Source organism: Zerene cesonia, unplaced genomic scaffold (genome assembly GCF_012273895.1).
Source record: "Zerene cesonia ecotype Mississippi unplaced genomic scaffold, Zerene_cesonia_1.1 Zces_u004, whole genome shotgun sequence".
Lineage (NCBI taxonomy): Eukaryota > Metazoa > Arthropoda > Insecta > Lepidoptera > Pieridae > Zerene > Zerene cesonia.
Genome location: NW_024045134.1, coordinates 1924251 through 1941980, shown reverse-complemented (window position 1 = coordinate 1941980; position 17730 = coordinate 1924251). Strand labels below are relative to the sequence as shown.

At 33.2% G+C, this 17730-nt stretch overlaps 1 protein-coding gene across 5 annotated transcripts in view; it reads right to left on the bottom strand.

Annotated features, from left to right (window-relative positions):
* Positions 1 to 172: 172 nt before the first annotated feature.
* Positions 173 to 17730, bottom strand: part of LOC119838647 (6-phosphofructo-2-kinase/fructose-2,6-bisphosphatase) — a 22118-nt gene continuing 4560 nt past the window's right edge. Inside the window, exons 2-11 of one of the 5 annotated variants that reach the window (XR_005288207.1) lie at positions 8486 to 8611; positions 7616 to 7776; positions 6709 to 6843; positions 5923 to 6183; positions 5013 to 5231; positions 4204 to 4438; positions 3469 to 3596; positions 2523 to 2552; positions 2059 to 2145; positions 173 to 1609 (exon numbers count right to left, since the gene is read on the bottom strand). Coding sequence is in view for 3 of the 5 variants with exons in the window: in XM_038364701.1 (XP_038220629.1) it covers positions 1523 to 1609; positions 2523 to 2552; positions 3469 to 3596; positions 4204 to 4438; positions 5013 to 5231; positions 5923 to 6183; positions 6709 to 6843; positions 7616 to 7776; positions 8486 to 8611; positions 10116 to 10179 (1446 nt within the window). In the remaining 2 variants the exon portion in view is untranslated. Of the gene's footprint in view, positions 1610 to 2058; positions 2146 to 2522; positions 2553 to 3468; positions 3597 to 4203; positions 4439 to 5012; positions 5232 to 5922; positions 6184 to 6708; positions 6844 to 7615; positions 7777 to 8485; positions 8612 to 10115; positions 10289 to 17730 lie in introns of those variants that run through there. The other 4 variants (XM_038364701.1, XR_005288208.1, XM_038364699.1 and 1 more) reach the window with 4 other exon arrangements.

The window sequence follows — 17730 nt, the reverse complement described above, 5'->3', positions numbered from 1 at the left end:
ATCTTTGCCTAGTTTTCTACGGGATCAGCTTAGGTTTAGAATTCATCCCTTGTAAATTCACAAAAAATCTAGTCCATTGGTAATAAATTAAAACAAGAAGTTTTCATAAAATGTAAAATTTAATAAAGCAGATTAGATCATATAAAACTTTCAGGAGAATAAAAACAACAAGTTCACTTATAATAAACTTATATTTAATATTTAAATAAACAATTACAATTAACGTATAGCCACTTTGTAAAAACCCTTATAATAAATATAGTAGTTAGGTATATTAACATTAAGATGACGGAAGTATAGACGAATAGATATTTTATAAAAATATTTAACACCGGAGTCACAAAAAAAAAAACAAATATAAATAGGTTGATTATGTTTCGATGTAAAATTGTTTTATAGTTTTTTAAATAAGAATATTATGTATCAATGGTGTTAGTATTTAAGTTTAATATTGTCATTTTGACAGTGACAAGCATGTCTCAGTCTGTGATCACGGAAGAAAAATCATCTCGCTCATACATCGAAACATATTCATCCGCATTCCAAGTGCCATAGTGCTGGGTTTGAACTTTGAAGTGAATGAAAATCTTTGGTAAAGATCAAGAAGTTTTGTCGGTATTTTATACCGAAATTAATCTCAAGAGACTAGTAATGTCTGATGCGTTTTATTATGTTGAATAATAAACCAAATTAGTTCCTTAGGCCGTATGATCTGCTTCATGCATTTAAACTTCGCCAAATATAGCATTTGTTCGTCTTAGTTAAAATTGGTTAAAGAAAAAAAAATGTCGCATTTAAATTAAGTTTAGTCTTGTATTTCTCTTTACTTTTGAATAAATAAAAATAGTTTTAAACAAGCATATAAATGTTTATTACCACTATAAATAGGGAACTTTTCTCCTGCTATAGAAACTATCAAGAATCATAATTGTAATAAATATGAATAAGTCGGAAGGCCCGTCCTGGCTTATCCTATCTATTTCTTTATGCAACGCATTTGCAGAGGCTCGTACTCTGCAAATGTACATGGGCGGTGGTGAACGGTTACCAACTGGCGAACCACCGGGTCGGTTGGCTGCTCTAACCTAAAAAATGTGACTCCACGCGATTTATACATAAAATGGAAATGGATGAAATTTAATTTCATTTTTTTTTTACTTTTTATAATGGCGTTGTATAACACGACTTAATATTACACTCACTTAACATCAGTCTCATCTCGACATTCTGTGACTTCCCTGGCAACCCAGAAATACATGTTTTTACCGAAAAAATACAACTGAAATTTCCTGAAAATATATAATTTTTTTGAAATAATTAAGTAAAATTAAATCGGTACTTAATGTACAAGTACACATTAATTAATTTAATGTACTAATTTATACAAATTTATGTTTAAAAGATTACATTAGAAAAAAAGATTGTCAGGTGATTGAAGTCATATGCCAGCATATTAACCATTCACGATGTATTGGTCAGAAGCTAAAATAATAAACTTGTCTATGGTGATTGTCTATCTATGTTAATGTTGATTGTCTTTATCTTCGCCGTTCGCGTCGCCGTTCAAAATTGGCGGCACTGGAGGCTTTATAGGCGGGGCTGGTATCACCTGTAATTATAAAGTTTATTTATGAAACACATAATAAATTCTTTCAAATAATACAAAACAAACCACAAAGACCTATAACCATCCGCAACCCAACATTAAAAAGTAAGTGACAGGTGACAAAGGCTGATAAAAAAGGCGCGAAAATAAATAATTGTCAAAATAAATTTAAACTAAATGATAAAGAAATGATCCTCTAACACGGTGCTGCTAAAAACGAGTGACGTGATTTCTAAATACTAAAAACATCCAAACTAAAAAAAAAAAACAAAAAATAAGAAATGCCCCGTCCAATATTCACCAAATACCACAAGCAAAACTTGACAGTGATGGATGCAAAATATTACCCAATTGCTCAAGCCTGCCCCATTTTCGAAAAACACGAAAACATCACACGTTCCAAAAAATCCAACAATATCCACATCCTTTAAAAAATTTTTTGAAAAACTTAACTTCAAATGTGTTTCTTGCAATATTCATATATTTTCCCTACCACTACCAGTGATATGCTTTGATACTTATTTTGCAGAGTTTGTTACCTATAATAATAAGCGAGAGTGTTTTAATATATAATAATTACATACAATACTTTACTATATAAGTATATTTAGACATTGAAGTGTATGAATTTAGTAAATTGAAATAGAGGGTCCAGACGTTTTTTATGGAAGAGCAAGCACAGAAGTAAGTTGGTCAGTTGTAATGTGGTCAGTACTGATATATAAAAGTAGGGGGACCAGTAGTTTATAATACATAAATACTTATTGTGAATACTATTAATTTAGTATACTATAAATACATATAGATAAAAAACAAATAAAATTACTTGTACTGGTTCTAATATGTGTATATGTATTGATTAAGGTTAATTGTTAATTGTAGCTTATAAAATAGGTAACATTTACTCATTGCATACATTATTTTCGATGGCAGCGTCATCTTCATCCTGTTAGATAATGTAAAAATAATGAATGTTTTAGTATGTCATAGTTGTATCAATTTTTAAAACAACAAGAAGACAATAGAGTTATGCGGATAACTGTTATATTGAAAATAAAATTTGTTTTATTATTATTTTAAAAAAATTTGTTTGTTGATTGAATGTTATGCAAACAAGTTTGTATGTGTTGTATTTTTTGTATTCGATTTGCAGGCTGGCTGTATTAGATACAAATTGTATACAATATTTGATTGATAAAGTTGTCATGATGGTTTTCAAGTATGTCCCAATTTGTAAAGAAATATAATATGTTGGGTAATGTAACATAATACGTAATGAAATTTAAAATGGAGCTGTAAGCAGTGGTGGTTCAGTTGTGAGTACCTCGAACTTAATATCGATAAATTGGGAGCTTGAGACCAGGCGAGAGTACAAGAAATAAATTGATATTTTAATTCATCTTATGTGAATAACATACTATGGAGTAGTAGTTATTCTAGTGTGGGATAAGGAGCTATATAGATCTAACTAGGTCTAACCCCATCTTTTTTCCACACTGCAATGAGCCCATACAATTAGTACACCTTAAAAAAACACTAATTCCAATATACGAAAGTAATGGTACTCAATGACCTTTATTCCTTAATAAAATTTTTGTCTGTTGTCCAGTTTGTTTTGATTGGTTACAAAATGTATGTTCACTGTTAATAGCACCCTGATTCTTAAATTAAATTTTTTAAATTCACTGTCCAGTGTTTTCATTGGTTATAACATGTATGTTTACTATTAAGTGCACTCTGATTGGTTAAGAAATTTTACGTTGAGTTTACTGTATACGATGAATTGTGATAAGTGTGTATATATAGTGCGCTCTAATTGGTTGATAGCAAGTCGTCTCGCCTCTGATTGGCCGGTTACTCACAGAGGGTTTCGGCCGGTGCGTGTCCACGGCATCGACGGACAGCTTGATGTGCTCCTCTCTACACCCGTACGCGACTGGCGTGAGCTTGATCACGGTGTGGAGCGGTACGTGGAGGTAGGGGAGCTCTTCTGTTCAACAAATTAGTTAATAATTAATATTTTTATTATATTAACTTTGGTGGATTAAGGCCTAAACTCACATAGGAGGCCCGTGTCCCAACAGTGGGAACATATATGGTACTGATGATGAAACTTACTTCTTGTCACTCATAAAAGGGTAAAGTTATTCAGTGAAAATCTTTTTTCGACATTTTCTTTGCCATACTGATAACCGTGTTATATAAAGGCATTAAACTAATATTGAATGTGTTATATAAAGGCATTAAACTAATGTTGAATTTAGCTTTAACCTACTTTGATGTGAACAATGACAGGGTTCGAGGGATTATATAATTGTTATTTTTCAACACATATATCAAATGTTAAATACTACATAAATCGAAAAAAGGACCATGTTTTGATACATGCAATTTTTTTTTTACAATTTATTGATATACAAAAATGGAAAATTAAAATTATTTGGTATTTTTTGCTTTCGCATATTTACTCGGGGGTTTTTACTCTTTTTTTTTGCTATCGTAATCTCTTTAAGGTTTTTTTTCTCTCTATACATTTATCCTCATAAACTCATACAAAAACACGAGTCACTCAAAACTCATATGGCTGGGCATCTTACCAGCGGACTTATCCAAGAAGTACGCCAGCAGGCACCTCATCACCGCCTGGTGGGAGACCACCAGCACGTTGCCCTGTCTCTCCAGCTCCATGATGACGGGCTCCAGCCTGGCCACCAGATCCTCGTAGCTCTCTCCCCGAGGGTACCGGTATGCAAACTTGTTGGCGTCCCTCGCGTTGAAGTCCGTTGGGTATTTCTCCTGGATTTCTGCGTACGTCATCTCCTCGCATATGCCCTGGATTGGAGGTAAATGTTTAAGTGATTATATGTTTTAGTTAGACAAAGCTTAGTTTCCTATGGTAGATATGATGTAATTAATCAGTGGTATGTTATTTCTCAAAAAGCTTGAATAGGATATTTGACTATAGTAAAACATGTTATATCAAAACACTCGTGATCTTCTATATTTATTGATTCTTAAACAATTTTCTATCAAACATAAAAGGAACCATGTTAATCAGTTGAAATCCTACAAAGTTGTCGAATACCAAACCAAAAAAAAAAAATCCAGTTGAATTGAGATCCTCCTTTTTTTTGGGAAAGTCGGTTAAAAACCCTTTTTTAATACACATGTACCCGTGTATACTTGTTTATGAATCTGCATACGTGTCTGCGTGTCTGAGTGGGTGCATGCATGTCCGTGCGTGTACGTGTGTATCGTGCGTGCGTGTGCGTATTTGCGTGCGTGTGTATGCGCGCGCGTGGGTGCGTGCAGTGGCGGGCGTGTAGGTGTATGCGCGTTTACGTGCGTGTGTGCGTGCTTGTTTGCCTGCGTGTAAGTGTACGCACTTATACGTGCGAGCCCTCACCGCGTCGATCTCGTTGAGCGCCTTCCAGCGCTCCTGCGGCGCGCGCACGTCGGTAACAGTCTGGATGGCGCGCTTCATCCACGAGGTCCACACGCGCAGGCCCGGGATGCGCTGCTGCTCGATGTAGCCGGCGAGCGCGCGCGCGTACTGCCGCCCGCGCGCCGACAGCGCGCTGTCCCCACCGATGCGCCCCACCAGGTTGTGCGCGCTCTCGCCGTGCTGCGATACGCACTCGCTTTGTACACTTCTTTTTATGTTATCGTTGGCAATGGAGCTGGTAGGTTGCCTGATGGTAGGCGCCACCGCCCATGAACATTTGGAGAGGCGTAAGGTCGATTGAAGACCTTACGCGTAGGGGCGTGGATAATGGATTGCTGACTTTAAATTGGAAAGGGATTAAGAAAGGAATGACGAGAGGAATACAGGAAAGGACTGGGAAGGGGATATGGACTTATGGACATCGTTAGATGAACGAATAATATACACATGGTGTAATATGTATATTAAACAAAAAACTATATCGTCATCAAATTGAAAGAAATAGACCAAATTAACGGGAGAGATTTCAAATAATAAAAGAATAAAAAAAATCGATACATCCAATTAATAAAATTCAACCGAATTGATGATCTCCTTTTTTAAGTCGGTTAAAAAATGCTTTTGTGAAAGAATTAACTAAATTATCTCACTTCCTATATTCCGTATATACTAATTAAATACGAAAAAAATTCTTAAAAAAAAAATCTTCGCGATCCTAATCAGGAAAATAGGATAAACTCATTAAATGATTGTATTGTCACCAATCCTTGATAAGGAATTAAATCCATTGCTTATTATAAAAAAAAAATCTTATATAGAACATTGTCAAAACCACAGATTAAGTAAATTTACCACAGATGCATCAACTCACCCTTGTCAGATAAATAGTTCTCGGCACTATATGTATATTCATCAGGTAGTAAACAATCCTGCTCTGTATGTGACCCTCGTGTTTATGGACCACCACCTTCTCACCGGTGTCGTATATCTTCATGAAACTGCACTCGGACTCCAGACTTTCGTCGAGCGGTTCGTACTTCTCCTTGTAGTGTTCAATGCGTAGGAGAAAATCGTTTAGGACGTTGTCCGTGTTCTGTATGTTTGTGTAGTCTGGACTGCTCACTTTAACTTCCTGAAAAATGTATTTTTTTATGTAAGAGCGGACAACTGAACTTATGGGTCGCTTGATGGTAAGCGGCCATTACTGCTCATAAGCACATGCAGATAATGCCAGCTTTTAAAATTAAAGGGATACAGAAAAAATTGATGACGGGAAAGAAGGAAACAGGGAGAGGTGAGGAATAGGATACGCGACTCCCAATAATCCTATACGAATAAATATGCGGTTTAAAATTGTTCAGCTGTTTATACATAAATACAATTCAGCAATGTGCTTAACATTAATTAATTGCTTTGGAAGAAAATTTTACTCAGAAACCAAAAATTATTGAAATCTATACACGAATTTTAGGTATAGAACTATAAAAGTTTGAAGAAAGAAATTTGATTTGTTAAAAATATGTGTTTTCCTTTTAAATATGGTTCAATAACGAGAGTACATATGTTTGTAATCAGAGCGCACCAAATACTCAAAGAACATAGAATATTCAAATCTAAACCTCTTACATAAGGTTTAAAATCTATTTCCAGCCCTCACCATAATATTCTGCTCGATAATCCTAGGGTCATCACAGATGGATTCCACAAAGAACAGTTTAAAGCCCATTTTGTGCACGACTATGTCGCGTATCATCCGCCGCCGCTCCATCGTCGAGTTTGTCGCGTCGAACACCTGAAAAATATTAATACCTTTATTGTAAACTAGCTACGCCCCGCGGTTTCACCCGCGTAAGTCCGTATCCCGTAGGAATGTACAGCTATCTACGTACCAAACTTTCGCATTTATAATATTAGTAAGAAGTAAGATATGTGATGTGAGCAGTGGTCAGGACCTCGGAATTAAATCGAAAAGTCAAGGGTACGAGACCAGGCGAATGTGCAGGAAACAATTTTTTTTTTTAATTTATCTTCTCATTATTCACACTGTCTCGTTCAAGAATCAAAAGTTCAGCATGTGACATCTGGCAACTTGCATTTAGCAAGTGTGGCGGATTATGACCTGAACCGTCTTACGAGGCCTGTATTCTCGCGGTGGGAACATATAGGGTGATGACGGTGAATAACGTGAGTGTGCAAAGAGAAATAATATAGAAATAGAGAAAGACGAAGGGGAGATTTAGTAAATGTATCTGCAATATAAATATCTGGATGAATTTGAAAATCTGCTATTTGCCCTTCTGCAGGGTGTCCAAACTTCCTGTCTTTAAAGTTAATAAACATATGAAACTCCCTTAACTATATTTGAACATAACTTTGCTACTGTGCCTAGAATATAATTGAGCATTGCTCTGAAATCAAATGGACCCTTTATGCAAAGCGGATATACTCATGCGTTGCAATGAGTTATGTCGGATTCCCATTGCCTATTGTGTGGACCAACAATTTAAATCCATAGAACATCGATTTACTAAAATCAAAAGCCCAATACATCTCGATATACTCACAGCCACCTCCCCCCCCTTAACCAGCCATTCGCACACGTCGTGCAACGCGTCCAGCGCGCACTGCTGCCGGATGGCCATCGCCTCCTTGTTGTCAGCGCGGAAGAATTCATGGCTCGTGTACGCTGTGGTCGCGTGGCGTCTGTACTCGCCGAGGTTGAACACTGAAATGCATTCGAGTTTCTGTTTAAAACTAGTACAGAAATGTCATGATACAATTAATTTTGACAAGGGAAAAACATGTGCAAATTGTAATATCTCCTTAACAAAATTTAAAACTCATAAGTCAGTCATAAATTTTATATTCCGATTAGTTTTTATCATAATATAGTCAATCAGGCTAATTGAAACGGGGGTAATTGGATACACTTCTCAAAAAATCTTTAACTATACCAAAAACTTTTCTTTTTCTAATGACAATTTTTCTTTTAGAATATGAAAATTGATTACATTAAATTTATTAATTTTTCCAATAACCCCTGCTCACAATTACCCTCATTGACCTTAATTAATATTATCAACATGAATACTTTATAATATATAATATAACTAATTGACCGAGTTAACTTTATTGATCAACAATATCTGTGTAGCATACACAGATCTTGATGATTTGACCGCCTGCTTGGTACAGTGGTTAACGCGTGAGCGTAGAACCGAGAGGTCCTGGGTTCAATTCCCGGTGGGGACGCACAAAAAAAAGATGTCTCGGTCTGGCAGGACACAGAAGGCTGATCACCTACTTGTCCCTATAGAAAATCGATCAGTGAAATGGATGTACATCATCTGCCCCATACCCCACTAGGGGACACGGGACTTCACATACACAGATCTTGATGATTGATCTTGTAAGAAATATTTGTTATAACTCACCCCTGGTATTTATTCCAATCCAATTGAGGTACCGTGACAGTTTCTTTGAGATATACGTCTTACCGCGCGCAGGCAGCCCTACCATCGCGATAACGTGGGGAATGTTTACATAGTTGGCCCTTTCACCTGGAAATAAGATATAAATAATGAAAAAAAAATGCTTAGTGGTCAAAAACCTTGCATTCTTGGTATACAGGCCCTTATCTTATTCACCACCTTATTTTTATTCCATTAATCAATCCTATCCTTATCTGTTTTCCATTAAAGTGGGCAATTCTGCTCATGGGCGTTGCTGGTTGCTTACCATTAGGTGATCCATTTCCCTTAACAAGCCGCAAATAAAATAAAAAAATGTTGATTGATGTCGATAGAACATTTCATCATTAGTTTTTAACAAACAATTATTTACAACTAGAAGCTTGTCCCGTCTCTGCCTGGATATCAAGATTCCTTCTTTACCCCAATGGAGCCTTGAATAAAAAGTACCCTATCACCCAAGTCAGCTCATACCCTGTCAGCATACCTAATTTCATCAAAATCCGTTCCGTAATGGTCAGCATAATTGACGGATAAACATCCAAACAAACAAACTTTTACATTTATAATATTAGTGTGATATATAAAAAGTGTGAAGTGTGATGTGACTTTAAATAATTGAGTGGCATTATTAATACATTTTCATTATATTTGTTGAATATTAATAATTAAACTAAATCACATCAAATAAATAAATACATCAGTAAATAATTCTAACTTTATATTGAATGACATTATTATGTATGCAGAAGTTATTTCTTTTGTACATTTACATTTAATATATTTACATTCAATTATCACATTTATTAAAGGTGTTAAGTCTAATACATTATTGTCAAAATATAGTTTAAAACTATTCCTTGTATATCCTATATCTTGAGCCATTTAATATGAATTAATTTGATCTAGAGTGTAATAATTTTTTCAGTTAATAATACTTTCAAAGTAAACCATTGAAATATTTCTGCAGTGAGTCTAAACAATATTATGTCAAAAAGTTAGTAATAGGTGTGTGCACTATAATATAATTGTTTGCTTTATTGATAACAATTATGTAATAAAATCCTTGATAACAATTGCTTGAAAAATAACCTATACAAAGATTTATATAAATAAAATACATCTAATAAGAAATTATAGGCAAAAATTTATGTTTTAATGTATATGTAGTATTTTCACTTATGAAAGTATAAATAAGCTATTGATATGCTAATTATTGAAATGAAAACAACCAATAATCCAATTAATATGAATGTATACCCATCTTCATATTATATAGACTAAGCAGTATCCATGATTAAGTACATAGTTTATATGACGAGTAATTAGCGATAAAGAAAACAAGCCAATATTGTTACATGAAAGGAGTAGATAGAACACCTATTTGACCCCGTCGCTTATTCAAACGCCATCATTACAAAGTCTAGAGGTGTATCGTAATGAAAACAACATAGTTTTCATTTAAAAACACGCATTCACATCAAGAATGATTGACGAGGAATCTAAATATTAGCGACTAGTGTCCTTGATATTCATAAATTCCTTGATTACACCTTTCTACTTCACTTTTCGATTGATCTCAAATTATACAAACCATCACCGAAATACTGTTTATTTAAATATTTCCAGCCTTCAGCACGATTATCTTCTAGATCCATTGTAATCACTAACTATATTTGCAAAACTATATGATATTATAATTGATTTCTTATAATTTATAACTTTAATCACTGTTTAATTCAACTCACAGCCGTATCACTTGAATACTTATTCGCGACTGTCATGTGTCAGCGGTCAGCCGATTTTAATCAATTCACTGTATGTCAGATTGACTTTGATGTAAGTTTCTAGTCTAGAGTAGGCAAAGCAAAAAAAAAATACAAGATTAATTATAACGTTATTCTGTTTACTTTGTTTTTAAGGTATCTGATTTAAGAAATTGAACTAATTAAATCATCATCATCATCATATCATTAAATATACCGCCGAAAATTTACGTTTGCCTCTCGTGCATTAATCTCGTTTAGAAACAGTGGAAGGGAAACGATGGATATGGGCCTCCGGCTCCCCCACTCACCGAACGAAACACAGCAAAATGCTGTTTTACGCCGGTCTTCTGTGGGGGTGTGGTACTTCCCCGGTGCAAGCTGGCCCAATTCGTGCCGAAGCGTGCTCGACTACCAGATTATAAACTGGATTATATATATATATATTGGATATTTTATTTTAGCATTTGATAAAGCTTTCCTGTAATAAGTAGATAATTACAATGATAGTCAGTTATCATTACAACGTGTAGGTTTTAATATCCTCAAATATTCAGTCGTGATTCAGTCGGACGGTAGGCGTTTTATGTGGGACGTTAACTGTCTAGTTGTTATGTAGCTATGTTATTTCTTTTAACTGGCATTTCAATTTCATTACGCTCTATTTTAACCACCAAAACGTATATAATTTCGAAAATCGAAGGCACCTACTTGCAAAATATCATGCATTGGAAATTAATAATTCCGCTAGCAGGTAAATTATCTCATATTAACGTTGGTAACTATATAAGCAATTCATCATTGTAATCATATGAAGTTAATGAAACGAGGTGCATGTATAGCCTTTTATTATGTGGAGTTATCAAGTTTCCGATATCACGAGTCTACTGTATGTTAGAGTGAATGTACGCGATGATATTATAAATTTATTGTTTATATAGATACCTAGATACCTTTGAGTCTTAAGTATACTAGCAATAGTCAATATTTGAATATATCTTTATTCTTTTATCATAATAAGACGCATCATACGAAAATTTAATGGATAAAAAAAAGAGATAATAGAGAAGAACGTTTTAATTTGTTTTATATAAATCGAACCACTGATTAAATATTCTGTACCAGATCGAACATTTTCAAAATTGAAGGTAATGTGTGCATGGACATTTATTTAAAAGATTATTGAGTCATTCCGAAAGATATATTGGTTTAACCTTAACTAATTCACATTTCAAACAAAAAAATTAACAAAATACAACCAAAAGCAATTCATCCATTCGGGAGCTGCCATTCCATACACACACACACAGCCACGTTAAACTGATAACACCGTAAAAAATTATTGAAAATTGTTAAGGAATATTTTGGTTATTATAAATTTATAGATTTATTCTGTCGGTTTTCGTACATATTCCAACTTTTTGTTGTTTATAAACGGATCTGTAAGTAATAACACAGATAACATAATACTGTACTGTAATACATAATTATATTATGCAAACGATTGTAATTGTTAATAATACTTATCGAATAATGGAAGCTTAATGAATGATTTTTTTTATATTTCTTGTACATACATTACACAGTACATGTTGTTGTACATTTTGTATAACATCGTGCAAGGAGCGATTTAATTATTTGATTTTATGAACCACAGGACAGTACTTTAGAGAGTACTTTGTATCATAAGTGTGTATACATATTATTTACATTACATAGTATAAAAAACAGTCGCTTTCTCTGTCCCTATGTATGCTTAAGTCTTTAAAACGACGTGATTCAAGAAGAAGGTTTATTTATATTTACGCGTGCGAAGCCGTAAGAATAAGCTAGTGCAGAATAAAAACATAAAATTGACTTGATTTGAAAATAGCAACTGCAGACTTTCTTGCTAGCTCTTCTCTGTAGAGACAACTTTCCGAACCAGTGGTAAATATTAAAACTGTGTTATGACGATTCAAAAGTGCTTCTATAAGAAGTCGTATTGAATAAATAAATGTTTCAGTCATTACATATATTCATTGCATCTTGTAACATTTAGAAACAAAAGTATTTATTGTCTGACTGCGCAAGAACGACATATAATTTTTTCAGGTCTTATGAAGGTAGCCTGGCCCGGCAACGGGCAGCCGCCGAAGGGGTCGCGGACGTATATTAACCAGCTCCCGTGGCCCCTTCACTCAAGTGGCTAGACGGAACACAGTGGGGTTTTGGTCGGTAAGAATCCGACATAACCCACGGCTCCATCCCCGGGGGCCGTGGGTATCTATGCAAGATTTCCCCACTATAAAAAAAAGGTCTTATGAAGGTAACTGTAACATAAAGTTAAATTCCAGTCATCAGTATCTATTGATTTTATCATGCTTATGCACAACTTGTATAAATTATTTGCAAGTTCTGTAATGAATTTCATTCTGCAAAACGTGAATTAGCAGATTTGTCTTAATTAAGCGAAGTACAACGTTAATATTTTATAGCAATAATAACAAAGTAGGTACTATATTTACGTCAGTGGTACACTCACGTGCTCGCCTTGCTTATTGACCATCGACAATATAGATAAGAAATACATATGGCAGTAAAAATCAATTAGAACAGATTAAATAGTATATCGATTTTTTCTTCTTTTTGATTAGCGCCCTTTTCTAATACTTATAACATAAACATTCAAAAGGTTTTCAAAATTAATAACAACATTCTTAAAATATATAGAGAGATAAACTGGAAGTATAATTATGTAAATAATTGTTAAGAAGTCATGATAAAATTTTTAAATACTAGCTGCGCCCCGCGGCTTCACCCGCGTAAGTCCGTATCCCGTAGGAATATCGGGATAAAAAGCCTTGCCTATATGTTATTCCACTTATCCAGCTGTCTACGTACCAAATTTCATTGCAATCGGTTCAGTAGTTTTTGCGTGAAAGACCAACAATCATACACACATTCTCACAAACTTTCGCATTTATAATCTTAGTAGGATAGGATTACTGCATATCCACGTCTGAAGAAGTAAGTTTTGTTGTCATGTATTTAAATGCGACTTTATTAAAATTGCGTGCTTATTAAGTATGTGCACTGAGGGAATTTCGGAATTTTGTGTACACTATTCAGATGATCGTTTCATTGTGAGTATCGTGTAGATATTGTGCGAAAATATACAGGTACGTAATTATAGCATTCACATTAACATAAAAATAAACTACTAAGGTTATTTTACATCCGTAATTTCTCCAATGCACCTTATAATACGATAAAAATCATCATGTGTATCATATATGTACCATCTATCTACAAATTCAAAACACTATTAAAAGTTTCCATTTCTTATTAGGTAACAACAATCGAGAAGATTATTTAATTATTGTAATTTTCATAAACAAAAAAGACATCACAAATAATTTTTACAACCGTAATAATTAAAAACGATTAGTGTTTTTTCTCTTCACAATACATCTAGAACAATACCTAATTAATTAAAGGTTGTTTTATTTATATGATATATTTAAAACACGTGATGTTCACGTGTAAAAGAAAATAAATTATGTTATGTATGTCGTCGTTCGTTTTACATCGTAAAGTTGATATGGGCAACGATAATTATTATTACATGTTGAGACTGACATAGATTGGATATACATAATAGATTGTTGTTGTGGTTGTCTTTCATGTACTAGCTGTAACCCGCAACGTCGCTCGCGTGGTACCTGAGTTAAACGGAGCCTGGGTATGCGCTTATCCAGACTTTATCAATCTCTTTACCAAGTTTCATATAGATGCCATTAGTTTTTTTTTAACGTGAAAGAGTAACAAACATCCATACATTCATATTAGTAGGATGAAATTTGTTTTAGAAATTAAATACTGTTGCATTAAAAAAACAATTTAAAATTATGATTATGAGAATATTAAAAATATTTACGAAAGTTAATAAACAATTATCATGGATTTGACGAGAATCGAGAATCAGTGCCTGTGTCCAAGCAATTTCGGGTATTCTGTCTTTGACGACAGATTTTGTAAAAACAGAAATTTATGCTATGCCAATAATAAATTATAAATAACTCGATATCCACTTATTAAGTTGGTAAATTATTAGGATAAGAGGATTATCAAATATATTCGGGTAAAACTATGACTCAGGTGTATACAGTGGGGTTTTCAATCTATACTAATGTAAAAAAGAGGAAATGTTCGTTTGTTTGTACCCTAAAGGCTCCGAAACTACTGGTCCGTTTGTGAAATCATTATCACCAAAAGAAAGCTACATTATTATCGAGTGTTATAGGAAACTTTTTACCCCGGAAATGTACCACGGGTGAAGCCGGGGCGAACATCTAGTGTTAAATACATTTATTACACTACTCAGGGATTACCAACGTATCCAAGAGTAATATAAATTTTCAATTCGTTCCAGAAGTTCCTGAGATTAGCGCATTCAAACTCTTAGTTCATTTAATACATTAGTTAATTGACTACTAATTCTTTTCAGTCATCGCGATAACTTTTATTATAGAAATAACGATACAGCGACCTTTGTAACGAAAGAGAGCATAAGGTAATGTTATCTTAATGGGTACAACAAAACCAGTGGTAACTGCATTTTATTATGTATTATGTAACTCGTAAAGAATTATGTTCATTTCTAAAGAACATTAAAAACAGTATTGAAATTATTATGTTTTTCAAACGGCAAACATAATGTTACGTTAATAAGCATCTGTTGAATAAAACTTAGTCGAATCGAGAAACTAGTCCTTTTTTTGAAGACGGTAAAAAAATATCGTGACATTAAAAACTGTAGAATTTATTTCTATAAATAGAGACACTGTGGATTTGTGTAATAATATTTGACTTTAAAAAAAGCAAAAAAAGACGCCAAGATTTTCTTGCCATACTGTTCCATCCGTACTGTATTTTTGTAACTATATCATAGAGTAATAAGTACAAGTAAAACTATACTTTGATTTTATTCAGAATAATATATTGTTTTTTTTTTTATAAAAACGCTTTGACTCTGTATATCACAGAGTAGTAATAAAGTACGTAAGATAACTTGATAATAATAATTGATGACGCATAATTTGTTAAATCAACAATATACAGACAGTGGCGTGTTAACAATTTCATAATGCCTGATAATTCCTCTAAGAACAATATGTAGACGATAGATACTCCCTGCATAGTGTACAATACAAGAATATAAATAGCATTGTTTGTTTACACATAGCCAAATAAATTATAACGGACTGATAGACCACGCGGGCGTTCCGTGCCCGTGACTCGGCGTGCTGGCGGCTAAATAATCAAATATTTCAAAATTATTATTATTAAATAATTTTTAAGTAGACGGTTTCACAGTTTAATTTTATAACCATCTTAGATTGGAGTTTTATCAAGCAAATAACGATCTTATGCACGTTTTAAACCAGAATTAAAAATATATCTAAATTTATAACGTGTGGTTGATTTTACAATAGAAAAAAACTCATACATGTGTTAAAATATTTTTTAAATGTTAAATGTTTAAGTAAATTATACTCGATTATAACTACGACAAAATAAAAATAGAGATGAAAAAAAACCATGACAACAAAATGAAGATTTTTTTATGGACATAGTGCAGAGTACAAGTACATTTTGATTTACAGTTGTGGAATGTTGCTTAAATTTTTCAATAAAAAATATCATCGCTACAATGTTTATTTTTTGGAATTTTGCTTTTGAAACGACTTTTTTTATATTTTGGCAGATTTATTGTTTTTTTTTTCCAACAAAACACGTTTTTGCCGGGTGACGTATTGGAATATATTGATTAAAAATTTGCGGACGATAAACTCACGGTCAATGAACTGTTTATCCCCGACCTATATACATAAATATACAATCAAATAGGATTAATCGATTCGACTAATTATTCAAAGTATTCGGCGATGACTGTCCATGCTGTTGGTTTAATTTCATAATGAACATCAATATAGGTCTGTTTCGAATTTCGATTGTCATTTTCTTTTTTTTTTTGGGAATTCACATGTTTCGTTATTTAAAATTTGAATCTTAAAAGGAACTGATGGAAACCGATTCTATTTCAATAATTTATATCTTATCTTAACATTTAGTTATTAGTTAATACACATAAATTCCCACCTAAACAATTATTTAATAATGAAAATAATATAATAATGAAGTAATATAATGATGAAAATAAATAATTTATTTTACTACGACGCAAATATACTTAAAAACAATTTAAAATCAATTAAAAAGGGATCAGTGATTTGCTCCAGAGCATGTCATTTGTTTTTAATGACAATATTTTCTTATATTATCACATTAGATGCTATGAAAATTATTAATTCAAATTGCTGATGAGTAACTATAACCAGTTACTGCGAGTTCGTACGCGGTTGCACCAAAAAAATTCGGTTTTGTATTTGATTTTAATGAAAAGCTTTAAATGCCTATAAATCTTTTATATTATTGTTTTATAGTATTGATTAAACATTAAGAAACATCAATCATAAAAACTTTACTCTAAGTCTAGGTCTAGAGGCCCGCGTTTCTTTCCTCACCTCCATCCTTTCTATCTTTGATCCTTATCCCTCCCTTCTTCATAACGCATTCTCAGAGACACTAGCACTCTGCGAATGTTCATTGGAGGTGGTGATCGCAAGCTCAATTGCCCGATATGACAATTAAAAAAGTCGTATAAGTAATATAATACATGGGTATTTCTTTTTAGACTACAATTTGATAGGCATTTGACAAATTTTATGAGATTTATTGAATAAAGTAATTACATATAAGATAAATACTAATATTTGTTAATGGTTTGGAATGGGAAGGGGATTTTAAATTACCTTGTGCTAGTAGAGTATTACATTATCTGTAGTAATATTGATTAAAGATCGTTTAATTTTGTTACTACACAAGAATACGAATTTATGGCGGGTGTATTTATGGTCGTTGTCATCACAGATTATCTAACGAATGCTCGAATAAACGAGTTGCCATAAAAATGAAAATACGCGGCAATCACGTTTGACATTCGTGATAGCCGATTTTGCTATCAAAATAGAAGTGTTTGGTACCAGTTTTTATTCGTTGCTACTTGCTGTCTGTATTTATAGATTCGTCTCTGAGTATTCTAACGAAAAAATAAATTCCGAAATTCGAGTGAGTAAGTTTTATTAAAAGCGGCATTAATAAGGTTTTAGGCGGGAAAAACAGCTGAGAACCTATTTTATTATTAAGTATGTAAATTAATTTAATCTCGAATATAATATAATATTCCTTTTAATTGGCTATTCACGTTGCTCAGGTACATTTTAATTACATAGTATGATGGTTTAAATGTAAGTGTGTAAGTGTGGCTATGTGAACTTGGCACCCGACTTAAAAAAAATTCACATTTTTTTGCTCCATTCGATAGATTTAGATATGTAG